This window comes from Mustela putorius, unplaced genomic scaffold, assembly GCF_011764305.1.
Source record: "Mustela putorius furo isolate JIRA1106 unplaced genomic scaffold, ASM1176430v1.1 tig00000487_pilon_pilon_pilon, whole genome shotgun sequence".
NCBI classification, from domain to species: Eukaryota; Metazoa; Chordata; class Mammalia; order Carnivora; family Mustelidae; genus Mustela; species Mustela putorius.
Window position 1 is genome coordinate 5078508 of NW_025421399.1, and position 14750 is coordinate 5093257.

The following is a 14750-nucleotide window of genomic DNA, read 5'->3' on the forward strand; positions in this document are numbered from 1 at the left end:
ACCAAAAAGAAGCTTTAGATTTTCGGTGTCTGTGGGAGCCTCTACAATTATTTCCATTTCCTCAGTTCCAGGAAAAAGAAAGTCTATTTTAAAAAAATTTTTTAGAATGTCCATTTATACCTGAAATGAATCCCTATCTACACAGTTTTACTTTTAGATTGGGAAACAGCATTTCCATTATGATGAGCCTTATTATCAAGAATGGGGAAAAAAAAAAGTGTGATCTGGGATTTGTAGAAAGAGGAAAAGGATTGTTTAGAAGTGAAAAAAGCGAGATTGGACAGAAGAAAAGTTGAATGCCTGATGTGCTAAATTTCACCCAATTTCCTCTCAAATTTTATTATAAAAGAAATTTCTAGTGAAAACTCTTGAAAAGCCATTTATCCCAAGAGTATCCTAATGATTTTCCACATTTCTCTGTGACTTAAATTCTGCCTTTTCTTATAGAAGATGACAAGATCTTTCAAAACAGGTTGCTAGAAGTTGTGAAGTCTCTAAAAGGTATGTGAGCAGCATAATGAAAGTGCAGACAAATACGGCAGCTCCGCATTTATACTGTTTCCAAGACATTAGTGGATGCTGCTCTCTTTCTACACTGATTGTAAATTTATGCTCCCACTGAAGATCAAGCTACACTTAGCTGCCAATCTTTTACTTCTTATCTAGGAAGAAAATCTTGTACTTTTTCAAGGTTTTCCAAACTTTTAAAGAAAACAAGTATCAGATTTCAAGTTGAATAACAAAATATAACAGAAGAGATTAGCACTGACTCAGGGAAGTTAATCAGCTGCCAACAAGTACTAAACTAAATAAACTAAATAACAAAATATTGTTTTTACTACATTTTCCTTCTGCTGTCAACATGGACAAGTAAATGAAACAAATATTGTTCAGAAGTCTTAATCTCACAAAACAAACTTTTCCTCCAGAACTTGAATTCGCTTAGCATTTATTCAGTGCTGAAGTGTGTAAACCTGGTGATTCACAGACCTGTACCCCTGGGGATAAAAATATATGTTTATAAAAAAAAAAATTAAAAAAAAAAAAAAACCTTGTGTTTTATAGTCTAGTCCCCAAGACAAGTCTCAAGAAAAGGACCTTAATTCTAATGTCATAGCTGACTTTCTCTATAGACATAAGGTCCTTAGTCTCTTGTTCTAAAATTGATGGGTTTTTTTCCCCACACTTTACAACAAGAATCATTAACCCTACTACTTGGGGAGGGGGGGATGTCTGTGAATAGGCTTTAAAGAATATATGACCCCCCTGAAATTGTATGTAATCTTTGTGAACACAGATATATAGTTCATGAAATTCACAACAAGAGGTTTAAGAACCTCTTTTTTGGAGTTACATAATTTTCTTCATGGACTGTCTCTCTCCTTAGATGGGAAATTCAATGCCAGCGACTTGAGTGCTATACTGGATAATATGGGAATCAAGATATCAGATAAGGAACTTAAGGCTCTGACTAAAAATTTCCCTGCTGATGGTGAGCAAGTTTTCAGATACCATAGTTACATGCTGGGAGAGTTTAAGAACCATAGCCAGTGGTCTGAAGGAAAGGGGCCTTAGGAATGGTAATCTACCCTGAAAATAATCAAGAAGCTATAAATATCAGCAAAACAAGTAACCAGCATCCAAGCAGGCAATTACCAAAATCAACATGAAAATATTGCACTTTGTATGTATGTCTTTTATGCTCTTTACCCATCTTACGGTCGCTAGAAAACAGTCTTCCACATTTTGAATAGAAAAATGCAGGCAACTTAGATGATGGTACTTCCGAATGTCTTCCAATTACTAACACATATGGGTTTGAAATATTATAAAACTCTAAGTAAAATTTATATTACTGAAATGGCTTATTTTTATATTTAAGTTTTTCTTTCTAATATTAAGGAAGGAAATAAAAACTGCATAAATCAATAACCTAGAAAAATATTGTTCAGTAGGTATTTCTTAAGTAAGCATATATGCTTAAGATAGTGCCTGGCACAAAGTTAATAAGATTTATTATCTTTACTCCTGTGTTTTCTTTCACAGTATTTTCTGAGTCTTTTTTATCTTTTTTGATTTTCTCCTACAGTTGATAGGAAGATTTCAATAAAGAGACCAATGAATGAAATGAAAGCTAACTTTACAGGTAAATGAGAACTTAAGGTTCTTAGGGTTTCCGCCCTTTATATTAGTTTTTTAAATGGCATTTTTAGTATCTTACTTAATTCTGATGTTTCATTATTAAATACATGCTTCTAAGGCCCCTTGGATTGACATTAGGAAGGCTTCTGCAATAGAATACAAGACTATATGTTAATTTTAAATCCTAAGTTTTCTGTTGCTTATGTAAGTAAAGGCTTCATGTCACACAAATGTGTATGGTGAAGCTTAGAAGTGATTAAGATAATGTATTCCCTGAAATCATCAATAATTCTTGCCAAAACAATCAGATGGTTTTGAATAATAATTCAGGTACAAATCTACATTATCTTAATTCACTCAACAGATTTTATTCTGGAAGTTGTCTTTTCCAACTTTAGAAAAAAACTCCCTTTAATTCATTTTAAATATGGTATTTTATAAATACCATAAATCATTCTCAGTGGTTCTACAATTGAGACTATCTTTGCCTAACTCTTCATCTTGAAATTGGCATCTCATTAAGGGGCAGAGAGCATATCTCATAACTTGAGATACTCTGAGAGTACCAGAAGCTCATACATGTACCATCCCCCCTCTTGAAAGGTGAGAAGATTGATCCTAGTGACTTGAAAAATTTCCTGGGAAGCCTGGGGATTGAGCTCACAGATGAGGAAAAAGAGAAACTGCTGAAAACCCTGCCAGTTGATGGTGAGCTATCATAGAAGGGCCATGGTCTTTTGTGGGTCTTTACGTCTGCGTAAATATCTCCAAATTCATTTCTGTTTATTTTTTTCAAAAGTACGAAAGAAAAAATATTAAATTGAGTTCTAAGGTATGTAGCAACCTGAAGGTATATAGCAACCTGTCTTAGTATTTATAATGGAAATTAAGTAACCCTTTAGACAAGAGTGGACATTAATAACTAAACATGTTGTTACTTGTCAAGCCACTAATTTGTTTATAGCATGAGAAGGGAAGAGAGAGAGATTGGAGATCCATGAAGAAAAGAATAAAGATAGGAAGCAGAAATAAAAAGAAAGGGAAGTTCTATATGATTTCACTCATATGTGGAATTTAAGAAACAAAACAGATGGACATAGGGGAAATGAAGGAAAAATAAAATAAAAACAGAGAGGAAGGAAACCCATAAGAGATTCTTAACTATAAGAAACAATTTGTGGGTTGCTGGGGGAGGGGTTGGTGAGAGATGGGGTAACTGGGTGATGGGCATTAAGGAGGGCACATGATGTAATGAGCACTGGGTGTTATATGCCACTGATGAATCACTAAATTCTACCCCTGAAACTAATAACACTGTATGTTAACTAAACTGAATTTAAATTTTAAAAATTGGGGAAAAAAAAAAGAAAGAAAGAAAGGTTGGCTATACTCATGTTTGAGCAAGTAGACTCCCTCGGGTACTGGAATAGGAAGGTTTGTCACCATGAAGTTTCTGTTTCCAAACTTTGCTATATAAGATGAAGTAATCTAAAAATTAGAGACAAGTCTTCTTAAAATGTTTTTTTCTCCATTTATTTAATTCAGGCCATTTTTGTGGTTTTATGTTAGTTTCATCATTACATGAATTATGGCTTTTTTCACAGCTGCTGGGAAGGTATATCAGGATGGGTTGCTGAAGGGTATGAAATCTCTCTATGGTAAGTAAGAAACCCAGTTAAAATTCATATTGTCTGTCTTCCCCAACTTGACACCATTCAATTATGAATCCTGGCTCCTTGCTTTGGTATCATTTCTTATTTATGATTGTTTTCAGTATATCCACATTTTAACCAGTAACAGCATATATTTTTATCTTGTAGGAAATTCCATATACTCGCATTTTTTTTCAACTGTGTACACCCCTCTCCCACCGAAAAAACAAGCAAACCTAGGAAGTCACAGCATAAGTGAAAGGAAGGGTTAGCCTTGTTCAAGGGATTTGGTCAGTTCTATGGGTAGCTAATATAGAAACTCATACAAAAAACATTATATATATGCAGCCCCTATTTTTTACATACAAGTATTAGATTGGTTGTCTGCAGTTTCACTTGCTTAAACTGCTTAATTTGTTTTGTTATATAGGCTTGTTATTAAGACAAGCTCTAATTTGAACTGTTTTCCTGATTTTGTATACTTGAACAAGTCTGTTTCGGATTTGGGCTTTGTTGAAAGGTGATTATACAAAGACACAAAATTTCTCTTTTTTGTTCTGTTTTACTTTAATAGAATTTATGATTATTATATTCATTAGGGGTTTATTAAAGAAGCAAAATCACTATAAGTGACATGGAATAAGAGATTTATTGTAAGAATTAGATTTTATGCAATTGTGAGAGCTGGTAAAGAAGTCTGTGAAAACTGTCACCTCTGCTTTTGGTGGTGGGCCTAAGGCCCTGAAATCAACATAGTCAGCAATGCCAGCACTCAGGAGGAAAAACTGGTATGAAAAAGTTGGAGAGAAAAAGAAAAAACTAGAACCCATGAAGACAAACTGGAATTCATGTCTCTCTTGTTTCCCCCACCCTTAAGACTGTAAGTGACCTGAGAAAGAAACTGGCATCTCCCTTCAAGGAGATAGACATGTGCTTAGCCTAAGACTAGAAGTGGTGAGAGCCAGATCTGGATGCCTGGCTTCCACCCTATGCCAACAAGGTGATCCAGAAGATTAAGAACACTATCAGGGGCTGTAATGGCACCTGGAACCCAACACCGACATTTATGATTGATTGATTATATTTTTTGAGAGAGAAAGAGAGTGTGTGTGAGCCAGGGCAGGGATTGGTGGGGAGTAGGAGCATAGGAAGAGGTGGAAAATCTTTTCTTTTTAAGATTTATGTATTTATTTGACACAGAGAGTGAGATCACAAGTAGGCAGAGAGGCAGGCAGGGGCGGGGTGGGGAAGCAGGCTCCCTGCTGAGCAGGGAACCCGATGTGGGTCTCTATCCCAGGACCCTGAGATCATGACCTGAGCCGAAGGTAGAGGCTTAACCCACTGAGCCACTCAGGTGCCCCGAGGTGGAAAATCTTAAACTCAACCTCACAACCCTGAGATCATGACCTGAGGAGTGAGATGTTTAACTGATTGAGCCACCCAGGGGCCCCCTGACACTGACCTTTAGAGTATAGGAGCAGCTCCTTCACTTGTGCCTTCCAGATCTCCTGCAAAATTTTCTGTGGCCTTGCCAGAACTCTATAGGTGAGGGAAGTCCTAGAAATATAATTCCAGTTTAGCCAATTTGATACAGTCACAGTCTACCATCATCTTCCCCTTGGCAACTTGGCAGCCACATATATATATATATATATATATATATATATATATATATATATATATATATATATTAGCCTCTCTTATATTTCTAATAAAAACAGTAATCACAGTTTCTCATACAACCAAAACTATGCTAACCCTCTTCTCAGGATATGTTTCAAAATCCCAGCTATCACTATCCATCTCTAGGTTATGTTCATTTTCTAACTGACTCACATTCTTCCTTGACATCCTATAATTTAAATAATGATATAAGACTAGCTACTGTTCACAAATCTTCTGTTCACAAATCTCATGTAGATGCAGGGAAAATGGAGGAGGAGATAAAAAGAAAAGAATTGGTTAAATACTCATAACTGTTACAGTCTTGTGCAGTCCTTTAGCAACTGGTCACGTGGATATAGCTAGTATTTATCTTTCCTTTTGCATTTCTATTTCATATTGCCCTCTCTCTCACCAAGAACTTCAGCTGCTCCTACCTCCTTACCTGGTAGGTGACCCTAAATTTTGTTCCTGAAGGATAAGGGCCATTGTCGGACCTGTCTCTATTGTATTGCGTTATTTAATTTACAATTAGCTTTAATCACAGAACAAGGGAATACCAGCAGGTGTCCTAGATTCTAGACATATCTATCCCTATCCCCACTGTGTAGTAGCAGCAGCCCAGTTTCCCCTGATGTTCAGAATAAATCACTCCAACCAGTAAAGTCATCCCTTTTTTTACTTGTAGACACATAGGAACAGGAAGACCAAGTGGCTCAGATTCAGTTTTTTTTTTTTTTCTTCCTCATTCAGTTGGCCATGGGATAGTCTTTTCTTTATCAACTTTATTGGTGCATAATTGACATATAACATGTAGGTTTAAAGTATACAGTGTGATATTTGATACACTTATATATTGTGAAATGATTACCACATTCATCACCTCACCTTATAAAAACCAAAAAATAGAATGTTGATATGCATGCAAAATCTTGGTATAATATACTTATATACTTTTTTCATAATTCCTACATTGTCTCCTTCCTAAGGGGGAAAGGTTCATACAAATGAGCTGGACAACACTCTAAAAAAATTGGGAATTGAGCTCACAGAAGAGGAACTTGCAAATCTCTCAGAAAACCTAGAAGTTGATGGTGAGCTCCTACAGATATCTTCAGGGCATCTTCTATTTTGCTTTATATCTAATGTGTTTAAAAATAGATAGATTTGACAGATGCATATTAGAGAGGTTGGAGGAGAGCCTAATTTCATTTTTTAAATTTGTTTTTAAAATTTTAATTCCTATAAGGTTAACATACTATGCTATATTATCTCAAGTGGACAGTATAGTAATTCAACGATTCTGTATGTTACTCAGTGCTCATCATGACGGGTGTACTCATTGAGCCCCATCATAAATTTCATCCGTTCTCCCACAGACCTCCCCTCTGGTAACCACCAGTTTGTCCTCTATAGTTAAGGGTCTGTTTCTTGGTTTGTCTCCTCTCTCTTTTTGTTTTTATTTTTTATTTTTGTTTTTGTTGTTGTTGTTGTTGTTGTTGTTCATTTGTTTTGTTTCTTAAATACCACAGATAAGTGAAATTGTGTGGTATTTGTCTTTCTCTGAGTGATTTATTTCACTTAGCATTATACCCTTTAGCTCCATCCGCATTGTTGTTGCTGATGGCCAGATCGCATCCTTTTTAATGGCTATAATATTTGCCTGTGTGTGTGTGTGTGTATCCCATCTTTATCCATTCGTTTATCTATGGATACTTGGGGGGAGCCTAATTTGATTTTTTTTAAAGATTCTATTTTTTTATTTGACACAAACCCTGAGAGAGATCACAAGTAGGCAGAGCAGCAGGTACAAGGGGAGGGAGACGCAGGCTCTTTGCTGAGCAAGGAGACCGATGCAGGTTTTGATCCTAGGACCCTGGGATCATGACCTAAGCTGAAGGCAGAGGTTTAACTGACTGAGCCACCCAGGTGCCCCTGGAGAGCCTGATTTTAAAGTCAGAGTAAATCTTGGATCATCATTACAAATAATCAAAGTAGCATCACCTTTCCCTGTGTATACCAAGAATTGCAGAGTGTACTGTCAGAATCTAATAGGTCTAGATAATAAGAAAGCGAAATAATAAGGATTTGAAAATCTATTTATAGAGAAGTCAACAGGCCCATTTTTCTATCTATCCTTCTGTTTACCAAAATCTTCACTCTAAAATGTATTCAAAGATTCTTATCATAGTGCATGAGACCTTCAGTCTCCATCTGCCCATCTGAATATCTTCTCTCATTTTCCTTCTGTTCAAGCCATGTTGAACTATTTGTAGTTTCACACACATAGAATGATAGCCCTCTACTTTTCCCTTTTCTCAGCTTCTCCATATGAAGTTTTTTCCATCCCTCCATATTTTAGATCAGCCGCTCTGATACATTAATATAGTTCGTGCATTATCTCCTGCAGGAAGCAGTCTTAAAACATACCAAGCTAGATTTTTAATGGTCCATTTCTCAGCTGTTTGTTGCTACATGAAGTAAAGTTTCCAGAATACCTAGTCAACTCCGCTATCTTCAACTATGGCTTATAATGGCATCCAAAACACGAGGAAGAGCACAATTTTCCTGACCCAGTTTCTAAGTTATGAGACCTTTGTATTTTTTTTTTAAGAGACCTTTGTATTAACGGAGATCATTTTAACTCCCTGAGATCCAGGCATTTAATAGATGGTCTCAGGTAAAATGAAAATATGGGGAATTTTTCATGGAATTGTTTCCACAAAATATGTGTCTTACGTTTATGTTCTGTACTTCTGACATTATTTGCATTGTGCCTTTTTTGGTAGCTAATGGAATGGTTGGTCTGAAAAAGGTGATGGATGAAGTCAAAGTTACTACAGGTAAGTGAGAAATTATCAATCCAAGACATTTAGTATTTATAGTAATTATATTTTATCATTATCCCTCAATTGCCTTCTAGTTATGGCATTTATTTCCTTATTCATTAAATTACTAACAATTCATGTATTTTCTGGTATATTTTTTATTTATATATTTTCTTCTTTCTTTTAGAACAGCCAAATTTTTTTTTTTAATGAAGGGGCCCAGGTACAAGGATCTTTTTTTTTTAAATGTTATGTTAGTCACCATACAATATAGCCAAATTCTATATTAGTAAAATAATATATGAAGTAAAATTTTGGTAAAGACTACAGAAAGCTTATAAAAATGAGACTAACATATCTTACTTGATATAATTATTTGAATAATTAATTTACAGTATTCTAGTTGAAAAGACAGATACACAATGTCAGTTTCACTGGGTTCAGAGTTGCTTTGCCATTGTCAATATGATTGTGACTTCTTTTGTTAGCATTTAAAGGTCAAATTCTTTTTTCGTGAATGTCGTATTATACTTGGAGAGGTCCCATTGGCTTTCGTTTTTTATTCATATATTTGTATTTATACATTTATATTTATATTTATACATATTCAAGCTATGTAGCCATAGATTGATTTTTCCTATTTGGAATCATTAAATGATCCTCTAAATTCATATATGTCATGATGTCTGCCTTTTTTAAGGAGGGGAGGTTGATGCCAAAGATGTGAAAACTCTTCTGAAAAACATGGGAATAGAATTCACAGATAAGGAACGTTTGAAGCTGATGAAAAGTCTGCCTTTCAATGGTAAATATTTCAAATTAGATGTGACCTTAAAGGGTGTTTAAAAGTTAGTTAACATACAGTGTAATATTAGTTTCAGTTATAGAATTTAGTGATTCATCACTTCTATACCCACTGTTCATCACAAGGGCCCCCCTTAATCCTCAGTACCTATTTCACCCATCTCCCTACCCACCTCCCCTCTGGTGACCATCAGTTTGTTCTCTATAGTTGAGAGTCTGTTTCTTGGTTTTATTCTCTCTTTTTTCCCCCGTTCATTTGTTTTGTTCTGTTTCCTTTTGAGCTCTTTTTTAAAACTCACACTATCCCCATTTGCTAAGATGCAAAAATAAATTTAAAAATTATATCCATCTCAAAATAATTCAAATGTTTACTTATTCCTGAGGGAATTGTCCATCTATGCAGTTTATCTTTCAGTTTTGGGATAAGCATCTCCAACATACTGACTCATACCATTGAAGGGAATAAATTTCTGAGGATACCCTTACCTTGTAGATAGCTACAGGCAATTGTGGGAAGTAAACAAGAGAAAGAGGGGTGTTAAACTGTGAGGGGACAAAAGGTGAGAGGTGTTGTTACCAAAAAAGTTGTGTATATTATAGGGCACCTTGTGCGCTAAATTTTGGATAGACTTACCATGTTATAAGCTTTCCCTAATTTTCTCTCATACTTTATATTAATGGGGGAAATTTCTAGAGTATATCATGAAAATCCCAGTTTTACTGAAATAATTTTAGTGAAAAGCCACCTCATTCCCCCATGACCTTAAATGTACCCTTTTTTATAGATGATAACAAAGTTTTCAAGAACAGGTTGCTAGAAGGTGTGAAGTCTCTTAAAGGTGAGTGAGAAACATAATGAGAATACAAATGAATATGAGATCTTCATTTTATACTGTTTCTGAAATATGAATTTGCTGCCATCTGTCATATATACTGATTGCAAATGTATACTTTTTTAGAGCTTAATCTTTATTTTAGCAGATAATCTCATGTTCTATCTTGGAAGTAAAGCACCATACTTTCTTGTCATTTTCCAAATTTTCAGGAAGAAAAATATCAAATTTCAAGTTTGCATAGCAAAAAAAAATATAGAAAGGATTAGCAATGATTCAGGGAATTTAATAAATAGCAGAAAAAACTAGACTGAGTTCATTCATCAAAAGTCAATCTACAACCGTTGAGAACTGAAGAATATTTACCTCCAGTACCAGAATTCCCTGAGCATTTATTGAACACCATTTATTTTTTCTCCACCAGATTTTTTTTTTAATTCTCCAAGAAAATTGAGGCTAGCAAGACTGATAACCCTCAACTTTCTATCCCCAATGCCTACCTTTACAGGTATCTTTAAGCATACCCATCCTAGTATCAAAGGATGAGTGAAGAGTAGCTCTTCCTCTTCAAGCCTTACCAGGATTGACTCCGTTCTCTCCCACATCTTTAAGACTTCATCCCATTCACCATTTTCAACCTCTTCCTCAGTGGACAAGCTTTCCTTTCAGCCCATCTACATGCTCAGCGTATCCCATCCTATAAAATAAGCAAACTAAAACTCTTCATACCTTTTTGGCCACAACTCAATCTCTTTCTTCCCTTTCTCATTCACTTATTGAGAGACTTGTCCATACTCTGAGCCTCTATTTCTATACCTTTTCAAACTAATTTCAGTACTGAGTGCCCTTTAAAACCTTGTGTTTGTGTAGGCTGGTCCCCAAGACAAATCTCAAGGGAAGTAGCCTTAATTCGAATTTTGTAGTTGAGGGCTTAAAATATTTGGTCTCTGTGTTAAAATTGCTGAACATTAATTAATTTATTTTTTCACTTTATTTGTTTAATGGAGAAGTATATTTTACTAGTGAACAAGATATATTCTACTAGTAAACAATACAAGTGTATTGGCACCAAAGAAGTGGCAATTTTCCCAAATTATTCTTTTTTATTATTATTATGTTCACTTTAGAGCAAATATTCTTTACTTTAGGTAAGTAGTATACTTTGGGGGAATCCTTGAATAGGCTTTAGTGAGTATATAACCTGTCTGAAACAGTGTGCGTATTATATGAGTAATGATCTACTGTTTAAGAAATTCACAATGGAATATGTGTATCAAAAGTGTGTAAGCACTTCTCCTTTGGACTGTTACATTTCTTAGGTGGGAAAGTCAATATCAACAACCTGGACACCTTTCTGAACAACCTGGGGATCAAGCTTGCAGATACAGAACTTAAAGATCTAGTTGAAAACATGCATGTTGGTGGTAAGGATGTTATCAGACACACAGGTTAACCATGGAGAGTGTTTAGTTAAAAGAATCTTTAAGGAAAGAAATGTCCTTTTCCATAAGGGGAAGGGAAGGCCCAAGAGCCAAGTGGTGATATAGCACAGCAATGACTAAAACATGGAGAATGTCATTTGAGTTTATGAGTATCCAGTTAACAAAGTCAAAATTGAAAGATTTTTTATATGTGTTTTTATATGACTTTCATACTCTCTGCAAGTATCATGGTTAGTAGTCTTTCCAATTCTGAATACAAGAATGGAGCATTCTTTCAGCACACTCACTTCTGAATAACTTCCTCTAACACAAATAAATTTGAGATATTATAGGCCAAATTGCATCACTGCAATTGTATGGTTTTCATGTTGGGCTGTTCCTCCCATTCATGCTAATCTTAAAAACTGGAGAGAATAATAATCTAGAAAGTGTGTTCAAAAATATTTGTTAAGGGCTCCTGGGTGTCTCAGTGGGTTAAGCCTCTGCCTTTGGTCGTGGGATCAAGCCCCGCATTAGGCTCTCTGCTCAGCGGGGAGCCTGCCTCCCCCTCTCTCTCTGCCTGCCTCTCTGCCTACTTGTGATCTCTCTGTCAAATAAATAAATAAAATCTTTTTAAAAAAATTGTTAAATAAACATATATAACAATTAGGATGAGGTCTGACACATAGAAGTACAACTATTATACTTGTTCCTATGTTTTTCCACCAACTTTGTATTGTATCTCATAATATGAAATCTATATGATATATGAGATCTAAAACATATGAGATCTATAATATAATATACTGTGATTTTGATCTTCTATAGTTGATGAGAAAATTCCTCTAGAGACACTGATGGAAAACATCACAGACTTTACAGGTGAGAGAAAAGTTACCATAAAATTAGGATTCCTATTATCTACATTAAATTTTTTTTCTGATATTTCCTAGTACTCCATCATTGACTTATAAATTCTGGTATTTCTCTTTATTTTTAATGAAGTATTTGTCTCTAATGTTTCATGTATTGATATAAAATTATCTCTTTTTACAATGAAATTACCATGCTATCCTTGCTTTCAAGTTCTATAATCTCTGTTGTTTATGTCAATAATATAATTCAGTTCACCAGTGATTAATAACCACATATAGAATGACACAGAAAATCAGAATGGAGCCTAAAATTGATTGAGGTAATGTCTTCATTATATTTATCATTTAATTCTTATTTTTTTAATTAAAATACTTTTTCAAAGAAAAATTCATGTAAGCATCTATTTTTTTAATCAATAGATCAAATTTTATTCTGAAAGTAGTCTGTCCCTAATTTTTAGAAGAAACTCTCTTGCTCATATTAAGGAAATAAATTTGACCTAACATCTATACTGATTTTGTTGTTGAAATGTTTTATTTTTACTTTATTCTTCAATCAGAAAGTGAGATGATGATATTAATTATCCTAAAATAATTTTTTCACTAGAAATAATTACTGTTATGTGAAATAAAGGTGTGTACCAAATTTCCTATTTTTTCAAAGGTGAGAAGATTGAGTCAAGTAATCTAAAAAATGTTCTGGGAAATCTGGGAATTGAGTTTACAGATAAGGAACTAGAGGAGATGCTGAAAATACTGCCGATTGATGGTGAGTCATACAAGTGTCTGTGTAAGCTTCCAGGGAACTTAGATTTTTGTGGATCTGCATGCAACTTTTTAATTTCTTCTAAAACATGATAGAACATTTTTTTAGAAACCAAAATGTAATCTACATATAAAAACTGTGAATGTCATTTAGAGTTTATTTTAGAAGCCAAGCAATTCCTCAGATGTAAGTTGCCATCAGAACAAATGTCTTCTATTGCCCTTCAGGGCTTATACCAGAAGAAGGGGGAAAAAGAGATAAGAGAGCAATAGAAGAAATTAAAATAATTAAAAAGAAAGGGAAGATATTTATACAGTATAGTAAGCCTACTCAAGAGGACAAGTTTGTCATATTGAAAAAGGCTTCTCTTCCTTAATTTCATTGTTACATAAAGATGAAAATTTGGAGTAAAACATTTTTAACAGAATTACTGAGACATCATCCACGTATCATACAATTAACCCAATAAAGCGTACAACTCAGTGAATTCTAATGTATTCACAAAATCGTGCCTTCATCACCACAAACAACTTTAGAACAATTTTATTATCCCAGAAAGATACCCCAGACCCACTGATAGTCACCTTCCAATTTCTCCATGCCCCTCAGCTCTGAGCAATGACTATTTTCTCTCTCTATCCCTTTTCCTGTTCTGAATGTTCCACATAAATAGAATCATACAATATGTGGTGCTTTGTGACTAGTTTCACTTAGCACAGTGGTTTCAAGGTTCTTCCCAATCCTGTTACATATTCTCAGTACAGTTGACCCTTGAACAACATGGGAGCTAGGAGCACTGACTCCCTGAGCAGACAAAAATCTGTAATAACTTTTGACTCTCCAAAAACTTAACTACTAATTGCCTTCTGCTGACCAGAAGCCTTACAGACAACATAAACAGTCCACTGATATACGTTTTGTATGCCGTATGTATTATATACTCTTACAGTAGGTAAGCTAGAGAAAAGAAAGTGTTATTAAGAAAATCATAAGGAAGACAGGTGCCTGGGTGGCCCAGTCGGTTAAACCTCTGACTCTTGATTACAAGCTCAGGTCATGAGCTGACATTCAGCTCCATGCTCAGCACAGAGCCTGCTTGAGATTCTCTCCCTTCCCCTCTACCCTTTCCCCCTTCTCCTGCTCGTACTCTCTCTCTTTCTCTCTCTCTCTAAATAAATAAAAATCTTAAAGAAAGAAAGAAAGAGAAAGAGGGAGGGAGGATAGGAAAGGAAAGGAAGAGAAGAGAAGGAAGGAAAGAAATTAATTGTAAGGGAGAGAAAAATATATTTACATTTACATTTACAGCATTGCAAACACTCCATGCAGAGTTCAAACCCCTGTTTCCAAGGTCAACTGTACTTTGTTTCTTTTCACAGCTGAATAATGTGCTGTGTATGGACATACTACATTTTATCTATCCATTCTTGGATTGATGGATGTTAGGATGGTTTCCACATTTTAGCTATTATGAATAATTTTCCTCTGAACATTCATGTACAAGTTTTTACATGGAAACATATTTTCTTTTGTCTTGGGTATATAACTTAAGAGTGAAATTGGTGGGTCATATGGTAACTCTATGTTGAACCATTTGAGGCAGCTAGGTTGTTTTCCAGAGTGGCTGCCCTACTTTACATTTCTACCAGCAGTCCATCAGAGTTCCAATTTCTCCACATCCTAGTCAACACTTGTTATCTGTCCTTTGATTACATCATAGTGAGTGTGAGGTTGTATCTTATTCTGGTTTCAATTTCCCTGGTGGCTAAT

The 14750-nt window shown here is 34.9% G+C and overlaps 1 protein-coding gene across 1 annotated transcript in view; it reads left to right on the forward strand.

The window, feature by feature from the left end:
* The first annotated feature begins 2101 nt into the window (after positions 1-2101).
* Positions 2102-14750, forward strand: part of LOC101679735 — a 72595-nt gene continuing 59946 nt past the window's right edge. The window contains exons 1-10 of the mRNA XM_013054250.2: positions 2102-2146; positions 2746-2850; positions 3747-3800; positions 6446-6550; positions 8246-8299; positions 8985-9089; positions 9874-9927; positions 11241-11345; positions 12171-12224; positions 12882-12986. Of these exons, the coding sequence (XP_012909704.2) occupies positions 2119-2146; positions 2746-2850; positions 3747-3800; positions 6446-6550; positions 8246-8299; positions 8985-9089; positions 9874-9927; positions 11241-11345; positions 12171-12224; positions 12882-12986 (769 nt within the window). The 5' untranslated portion in view covers positions 2102-2118. The remainder of the gene's footprint in view (positions 2147-2745; positions 2851-3746; positions 3801-6445; positions 6551-8245; positions 8300-8984; positions 9090-9873; positions 9928-11240; positions 11346-12170; positions 12225-12881; positions 12987-14750) is intronic.